At 39.0% G+C, this 9,575-nt stretch overlaps 1 protein-coding gene across 4 annotated transcripts in view; it reads left to right on the top strand.

Moving 5' to 3' along the window:
- Amph (amphiphysin) overlaps positions 1-8,578 on the top strand; it is a 184,600-nt gene extending 176,022 nt beyond the window's left edge. For all 4 annotated transcript variants that reach the window (XM_021228210.2, XM_021228211.2, XM_005071810.4 and 1 more), the window contains 2 exons: positions 1,098-1,199; positions 7,392-8,578. In XM_021228210.2, coding sequence (XP_021083869.1) covers positions 1,098-1,199; positions 7,392-7,499 — 210 coding nt within the window. In that variant the 3' untranslated portion in view covers positions 7,500-8,578. The remainder of the gene's footprint in view (positions 1-1,097; positions 1,200-7,391) is intronic.
- Positions 8,579-9,575: the final 997 nt, after the last annotated feature.

Below are 9,575 nucleotides of genomic sequence, written 5' to 3' on the forward strand. Positions count from 1 at the left end.
GGTCTTCAGAGTGAGTTTCAGGACAAGCAAAAACTATATAGAGAAACCCCATCTCAGAGAAACTAAAAAAGAGGCCATTTGCTTAATTCTTATATAACACTCAAGTGGCAGTTTGCCAGGCTTTTCATTATTTTATAAAAATTCTTTAGCTTGGCAATATTTAACTCAACTTAAACAATCATCAGTGACAATATCTAATTGATGATTAATTAAGAAAATTAAATATCTAAAATATCTAACAAAAATTAACAAGTTAAATTTTAGTATAGTATTTTCAGCTATTGTATAGTACACTGAATTAATAAAGATAGACATAAATGGCCTCATACAAGTCAGTAAGAAGCAAAGGTATTAAGTAAATAGAAAGTAGTGTTCCCAAAAGTGTTCTGCAAAATTTTCCCCCCTTGGGGTTTGTGTTAGCCTGTTTTATGTTACAACAGTAAAATGCTGGATTCTAGGTCTTTAGAAAGAAAAGTGGTTTATTTAGCTCACAGTGGGAAGTCCAAAGAACGACACTGGCAGTGGCTCTTCTCTGGCTACATGACAGATGCTATCACAATGACACAAGAAGCTGGAGCATGGAAAAGTTCACTGTCTCATAATCTTGCAGAATAACCTAGGTTCTATGAGAAATCCACTAACCCCTTTGAGAGCATCACCCTAGTGGCCTCCTACTTCACTCCTTATCTTATTGTTTCCCATGCCTCTCATACCACCTCCTTGGGGTCCAAGCCCCCCCCCCCATGCACGCACAAATGAACTCTGGGGCAGACCATATTCTATCCATAGTAAGATTGCAATGTGTATCATCATCCTTTATGTGCTTTTAATCTTGTTAGGAAATATGAAGTTACCATTTCCTTCCTTCCTCCCTCCCTTCCTTCCTTCCTTCCTTCTTTTATTATTTCTCCTTATTTTGAAGCATGGCTTTCCTGTGCAGCCCATGTTTTTGCTAGTCTAGAGTTCAAAGGTAGCACAAGCTGCCTTTGAAGTCATGTCCATAGTCCTGCCTCAGACTCCTGGGTGCTGTGGTTACAGGTAAAGCCACCACACTCAACTTCTTTCTAAAATTAACCAATTGTTTAAATGTTTTGCAGGTGGAAACCCTGCATGATTTTGAGGCAGCGAATTCTGATGAACTTAACCTGCAAAGGGGTGATGTGGTGCTCGTGGTTCCCTCAGACTCAGAAGCTGACCAGGTAATGTATAAGACCGAAAGGTGTCTCAGGCCACATTGGTCTTTTGAGGGCGAGTTGGACAAGTGACTTCCTGCAGCATCTCTGTTGTCTAAGATGCTGCAGGGCAACTTTGAAAAGGCCTTAAGGACTTGCACACTCAGCACTCTATCAACTCTTTTTTTCAGGATTACCATTTATGATGCCGTTGACTGTTCCTTTACGTACAATTAGATGAGATGACCTTTCTTTGTCTCCAGATTTCTTGCTAGGGATGCTGTACTCGTAACATTGGGTTTTAGGAAAGGCTGACACCATACATGAACTGTGCATCCCTTTCAGAAGTAGTGTTCTCTCATGCTGTGGTAACCCATGCAAAGAACCTGGGAAAACATTATAGGTAAAGTGAAGTTTCACATCTTGGTGAGGTTATACCTATATAACTTTTACACCTACATAGCACAGCTTTGAAATTATGCCTCATTTGGGGAAAGTATCTATTATCAGAATGATTGATTGTGAGATACAGGAACTCCAAGGTTGTTCCTATTCACAATTTGGAGCCTCCTGAATTGCTATGCAAAGCATGTGTAAATGAGCCTATGAGCATGTATTTTTACAGAGAAAAGCTATGACTCCCATACTCATTTTAAAGAAATGAATTTATGAGTCTTCTCCCTAAAATAAAGTGTAAAATCACTTTATATGCCAACATTTTGTTCTTTCTTTTGATAATAGATTTAGCAATATAAATCAGCTGATGGCTAAGCACCTAGATTCTCTGCCTCTGTAAGAGTTAGAAATTATTTTAAACATATATTTTAAAGCTCCAAATATTAAAAAACTGATTTCCAAATAATAAATTTAGCAAGTAAATAATATTATAAGTGAAGAATATTTTATACTGGGACTGGAGAGATGGCAGAACAGTTAAGAGCACTGGCTGCTCTTCTAGAGAATTCAGATTTGATTTCTAGAACACATGGTGGCTCACAAGTGTCTGTATCTTCAGTCTCACAGAATATAACACCCTTTTCTGGCCTCTGCAGGCATTGTACACATGTGATGTGTTGGCATGCAGGCAGGCAAAACACGCATAAACACAACAATAAATAAATTATGCATATATGTACATATATTTAAGTATAAAGTAAAAAGAAAGAAATGATAAAATAAATTCACAAATGAATTCAATCAATAGTACTCAATAGCAAGACATGGTGTTCCATGTCATATCTCAGCACTCAGGAGGCAGAAGCTCACCAGTTAGAGATTATTCTGAGCTCCATAGTAAATTCCATTCTCAACACACACACACACACACACACACACACACACACACACTCAAAAACAATAACCCAGAGAACAGAAAACTACAAAACAAAGAAAACCTTACAATTAATAATTTCTAGTAAGTCCTAAAGTAATTCCTTGAAAGAGTTAATAAAAGTAGTATTTAGGCTATTCATGAGCAAAATTGATAAAGCAGAGATTAGCAGTATAGGCAGAAACAAAAACATCTCTGTGCTTTTTGAGGCATTAAAATTCTATTTAATTAGTTACTTTTCTCATTGCTGTGGCTGAATTCTTGAGGATAAGCAACTCAAGCAACGAGGTCTTATTTGGGCTCATAGTTTGAGGGAGTATAATCCATCACTGAAAATTACAGTTCATCATGAATGGTGGGAAAAATCTGATAGCAGGTGGCTCCATGGTAGTAAGAATGTACCCTCACATCTTGGTAGTCTAGGAGCAAAGAAAGGGGCATGCCAGGGCTTAGCTGGATTTATCAGTTTTCCTTCTTACTTACTTTAGATCACAACCACGAGGTAGTGCTTTGTATATTCGGGACAGGTTTTCTCCCTTCAGTTATCCCTCACTGATGAAGCACTCATAGAAAAGTCCTAAGGCATGTCTTATGAAATTCTCTAGGCATTTATTGATTTAATCTAGTTGACAATGGAAAGCAACCATAACAAGTATGTCTGTTGTCAGTTTGATACTCAAATATATTAGTGCAAAAGATAACATTTCACTCTTGATCCCTTTACCTCATAATGTAAATGCATTTAGTCTATCTTCAACATTCCCAAAGTCTCAACATTGCTTAAAAGTCTAAGTTCAGTGTCTCAACTGAGACTTTGACAGTCTCTTACCTGTGAGGCCTGTAATATCCAAAGCAAAGGGAAGGAAGGAAGGAAGGAAGGAGGGAAGGAAGGAAGGAAGGAAAGAAGGAAGGAAGGAAGGAAAGAAGGAAGGAAGGAGGGAAGGAGAGAAGGAGGGAAGGAAGGAAGACCACCCTATTGCATACTTCCAGTATGAAATGGCACAATTTAAACATCCCCAGAAGGAAGGAATTGGAGAAGAACAAAGAAATGCTGGACCAAAGCCAGACAGAATCCCAGTAGATTTACTACCAAGTACTCATGTGTGGCATCTGGGCCTAAGGCACTGTCTTCTGTGCTACACTTCTCCAGCTCCAAATGCACTGCTTTCTTCAACAATGTGTTGTCTCTCTCTCACTAAGTGAATGAAGTTTTTCTTGGCAGGCAGCCCTGGCTTTCAACCAGTCTCTCATGGGGTATTGCAACTCGGTCTTCACCTTCACAGCTTTGCCCCCTTAGAGATCCATGCAAAAAATTTGACTCTGCTGTGCATTGCTAGACTCAGCAGCCTCTTAGAACCTTGACATAAACCTCCAGGACCCTACAACACTTGTATATTGTACTTTTGAAAATGCAAGTGAGTACCCTGTAGAAAAATTTTGCTGCCTATTCAAGATATAGCCTGGGTTCCTTAGACCACAGTCACAGTAGCTTCTTTGTTTCTTCAAGGCTGAACTTGGGAAACCACTTCAAATAAATTTTCATTTTTACAAGCTGGAGTCTTTGGTAGTGGAAGTGGTATGGCTTTCCCACTTTCCCAGTACAAAGTTTCAAGATTTATATTAATGGTACACACCCTTTTAACAACCGTAGTTACTTTGACACTATCAGTTATGTCTATAACCATATCTGGTTAAAGCTGTTCACTTGAAACTACATATTTTCTACATCTTTCTGTTCTTGTACACTGTAAATCTAAGCCAATGCATTAACCTTGGGTTATTACCATACACTTGGCAGATATTATGCTATCTTGAAATATCCTCTGCCAAACAGTTTAACCCATTAATTTTTAACTTTAAGTTCAATATCACTCATACTTTCAGGACACAGGCAAAACACAGCCTGCTCCTTGGTAGAATAAAGCACACGTGGTCTCTGGGAGAGTCCTTGTTTCTCACTGCTGCATCATGGGCAGTCATTCTTTACCTTCTGCATTCTATCAGCATTCTGATTTTCCAAAGTCCCATCAGAATAGCCCATTAGGCTGTGTGTACAGCATTCAAGGTCTTTTCTTGCCCAGGGATCCAAACTCTTCCATATTTCTTCCACAAAACAGTTTCAAACGCCTACAAACCTCATGATTGGGTAGCCATAGCCACAAGCCCAACACACAGCACTAACCTCCCATATTAGTTCTCTCATCCCTTTTCAGAGATCCACCTGCCTCTGCTTCTCTGAGTGCTGGAAATAAAGGCATGCACCACTACTGCCTGGTGTGTTTGGTAACATTTTTATTGACCCTAGATGCAGTAAGTGTACAGTACATTGTAGGGAGCTGGGTTCTGTTTTCTATATCTGAAAGCTATTTATTTTTGTTCTTTAGGCACTAAAATTACTAACTTATTAACCTAAATTTGTTGAAGACTGTTTTGTGTTTTCTCAGAGTGTGTACCTATAGACCCTTCATAAATTCTTATTCATAGGGCAGTATTTCTACCTCTCAAATGTAACAACTTTTTAGGGTGACTATCTATAGAAAGCCTGTAGTGTAGTGTTTTATCAATTCTCCTGACTTGTTAATCATTAGTTTTTAAGAATTGTTTTGATTTTAAACTTTATATAAGAATAAATGGCTGTGTGGGGGCCTGTGCCCACGAGACAGGTGCCTAGGGAGGCTGAGTGTCAAATGTCCTAGACTGGAGTTACAGCTGCCAGATGTGGATTCTAAGATGCAACCTCGAAAGCTCAGAACTGAACCCTGGTGCTTGCAAGTATTTACAATGTTACCCACTGAGCCGACTCTCCAGCTCCATTCAGGATTTAAAGTCCAAGGGTGCTCAACTCTCCTTACAGTGCTCAACCATGTTGCTATTGTTCTCCCCTAGTTCTTGAGATCTCATGTATAGACGCAGCCTGAGATTTAAGGAAAGTGTCGCTGAGTACTCGGGGACTTTTTTCCTCCAAGAGCTTCCCTGCCCATTAATATAAAGCTGCTTTTGTGACCTCAAATTCTATAACCCTGCAGTATGCAGGATGAGGACAGTTCTCAGGGAAAAGCCGTATTAACCTGCTCTCACTCACAGCAATTCCCTACACTCAAGGGTTAAACAGTCTCCATTCTCTGCTTGCTTTTTTGTCATTCTTGGTGCCTTCAGCTAGCTCTGCACATAATTTATACTCACTTCACTATATATAAACTTTTTTCTATTTTATAATTATATTTTACAGTTGGATATGTATAGATTCATATGTGCACACACACACACACACACACACACACACATGCTTCATTATCTGAATCCTTACTCTATGCAAGCATTTATCTAGTACAAGCTGTCCCTCTATAACCAAAACTGGAAATTCTTCTCTATCATATATTCTCAGCAGTAAAACTTTAATTTTCCCCAGCTAAAGATTTATACTGCCTAATACCCTTCATGTTACAGTTAAAGTTTCAGAGTAATGCGTTAGAATATATCTTCATTATGGGTTTGTGGATGTCACTTATCTTTTTGCTCTCTATTGAAACAATTGAAAACTGCCTAGCTCTATTTGGCCTCATTAGGTTTTGACTTGCTGTAAATAAAATTTAATATAGACATGTGGGAGGAGAACTGACCTTTCATATGCATACTAGAGGCTTAGAAAATATTTATTCATCATCTCCTACTCTAGGTATAACTTTGTCCTTCACATATGTGAGATCATAATTTTAAGAAGGGCACCTTTCCTCATCAACAAGAATATTATCAGTCAATTTATTGGGGCATTTTTTCCTCTGTTATTTTTGTGGGGTTTTTTTCCTCTCTTCAAAAATTGGCCTGTCTAAGTGCTTCTATTTCTTGTCTATATAGAAGCATTAATTTATAGTCTCGGATGATGTCAAAGGGAACATATCCAGCAGTTTATTTAATTTTTGAGACCTCTTTTTATCAGATGTTCTTGGGCTTTGGGGAGGATTGATCCAGATTAAATCTGGCCATCCCTCATTGTAAGTGGACTCTCTTTCTTGCCTTGGTTAACATAATAAAGATAGTTGTTTCCCACTGCTGATCATGTAGTATGTATCCTTCCGTGTTCCTTTTTCTTTGGAGGTCAAGGACAGGAAGCAGCTTGCAGTTCTCAGTTATTGAAATTGTCTCCCATTCTGTAGGTGGCCATCTAAGCATGAATTCTCTAGCCTTTCTATGGCTAAATGCCTTTATTTGTATGATGGTACTGTTAAAAGAAACAAAGCCTATTTAGAAAGAACATGTACCTCCTACAAGAATACCACTGCATGAAATTTCCCTGTAATCCACAGGAATGGGAAACATCAGACCTCAACAATAGCAGCAACAGCAATATGAGGCAGCACTTGGCCAGCATTCAGTTGTGATGAACCCTGTATAGGGTGCTTTGTTGGAGCTATGTGGGGCAATTCTTTTCTGTAAGAAAGTGGCTCAGGATGGAACACCAGACATTTGGTGGCCATGTTGCCATTATATTCTAACCTAACAACTTTAAAATGTTTGTCTCTACTTGGCACCAAGGATTGTTTCCTCAATCCTTAGTTCACTGTGAACCCAAGACAATTGGTTATGCTCCTTGAATGCCATGTTTTTGTGTGAAATCCCTTTTCCTTAACAACTAATAATTCAGTTAATGTTAACTAAATATATCTTATACAAAATTAAAATGTTAAAATTAACCTTAAGTTAACTATGTACAACAATACATAACAAATTATTTATTCATTATTTTTTCAACTTCTAGATTGTACAGTGTTTTATAGTAGTGTTTTGTCCAGAGATTGCAGTACTAGATGAATGGATTCTTGAAAATTCTTGGCACTATGACTGTGCCCAAGAGATTTCTGTATTCTGAAACCCTTGTTCTTTTCTTGCAGGATGCAGGCTGGTTGGTGGGGGTGAAGGAGTCAGACTGGCTTCAGTACAGAGACCTGGCCACTTACAAAGGCCTATTTCCAGAGAACTTCACCCGGCGTCTGGAATAGGGCTACAGATGTTGCAAAAGAGTCCCATGATTGGGTTTTTAAACCTTCATGAAATGTGGAGGAGTTCACTCTTGCTACTACCCTCATAATGACTGACAGACTGGTGCCAGATGAGGCTTGGGAAGACATATCAATAGAGCATGTATGCAAAAACTGTAAGAAGAGGGAGAATAGCAAATTAAGGAACAAGTCCTTACTTAGTTCCCTATGTTCAATAGAGGTCTGTGTGTGGTTTGTCTAACTGTGGACACTGGTACTTGATTCCCCTCCCCCAAGTCTAAAGTAGCTTTCTCCAGACCAGACCTGACTTCTTTGCATCAAATGTGTGATGTCGAGTGACTGCCCTGCAGATAGTGAGTTATCCTGTAGTGAGACACCATCTTACTCCCTTGCCCAATGTGAGCACATGCTCTCTTTCCCTTTCAAGTTTACTGTGTATAAAACTAAACAGCTGCAAATGTTCTTAACAGTCTTTTCCCATCACCTCTATATACTTATGTATGGGCATACAATCCCACAAGCTAATTCCCATGCCTGCTGGACCTATGTGTATGCAGATGGCTACATATGCATAGTGGATTCCTTCCCTTTCCACTGTAGTTCTTTGCCTCTAAGTGTCATTGATACATGCATTGCTCTTATTCCGTCTGGCATTACAGCTGTAGTTTTGCCTCAGGGCAAAACCTCTCATCCCATTGCCAAAACAGTTGACAGTGTCTGTGTGTGTTGTGTGCCGTTTTCAGGATGATGTAACAGATAGCACGTCCATGCTGCTGCCCCTTTGGAGAGAGCTGGGCCTGGTTGTGTAGCTGCTCAGCTGCTGGGGCCAGATAAAAATTAGATCTGGATTAGCAACTATGCAGTCTTCACTTCTGCCTTTAGGCAATTGACTGAATGAGGGGGCAAAAGAACCTATTTACAAAAGCTCCTATATACTTCCACAATATATTTATGCAACTCATCTTCATAGATCATTCTAAAGTGAAAGAGGTGATGTATGCTGTATCACAAACCATCTGTAACAGTTATGTTCTCAGTGCTGTGTCATTCCAAATAAACCTTCGGTAATCTCCAAGTTACACTGATTCTTTTTCACGAGTGTTTTTTTCTTTTTGAAATCTTGTTCCAGCTGGACATGCTACTTGAAGCAGTTTATATTGGAGTTGTTATTTGTGCAGATACGTGCTTGTTCCACCTCTGGGTTGTGCTCCATGGCCCTGCCTTACTTCACCATCCCTCCATCCCAGTCATTGCTGGTCACTCGATACTTCCCGGGAACCAGCAATTACTAGAGCACAAATAACGGCTGCGAGGAGATCCCCTTCTATTGTTGGCTGTGGACACTCAGTCTGTGAATCACTGGCAACCGTATGACTCATAATCAGCTCACAACAGCTTCATTTTTGGTCACCTTTCTTTCTGGCATTTTTATGTTTGTAAGTACATAAAAAAATTAGATCAGATGGAATATAAAAGTCAATTCATGGAGACATTGTAGCCAGAAGAGAATTCTAAAAGCATATTTCATTTTGAGAAATTTCTACTAATATAGCTCTGTATACAGTATACACTGATCAAGAATATGCATGAATATATTTCTTTTTATGCTTCAAATTCTCCTGATAGATAACTGGGTTTTATGGGGGTTTTTTAAGTGTTAATAGGAACATTTTTATTATTGACCTATTGTTTCCCCAAGAGGTAATTTACAGGGAGACTTAGTCATTTTTGAATGCTAGTCTAATACAAGAAAATAAAATGTAACATGCCACTGCCCAGCAACTTGCCAGGAAATTAATCAAGCGAAGTGCAGTAAGGCAAACCTTATAAAGGAAATCACTCCTGGCATGTGAGCATATGGAGTTCTGAAATATGACTGAATGAACAGGGGGTTAAATACTTTGCTTTGGTTTTGTTGTTTTTTGCTGTGTTTTGTATTAAGCTCTGACTGTTGCAAATGCTAGGCAATATATCTGCATCCCCAGTCCTCCAAATGATCTTAATAATAACATGACCCAAATTGAGCAAAGCTAGTTGCCACATCCCTAGGAGCAGTTACTCTGAAATTCCACTGTG

The sequence above is a fragment of the Mesocricetus auratus genome, unplaced genomic scaffold (genome assembly GCF_017639785.1).
Source record: "Mesocricetus auratus isolate SY011 unplaced genomic scaffold, BCM_Maur_2.0 Super-Scaffold_100013, whole genome shotgun sequence".
Taxonomy (NCBI): Eukaryota; Metazoa; Chordata; class Mammalia; order Rodentia; family Cricetidae; genus Mesocricetus; species Mesocricetus auratus.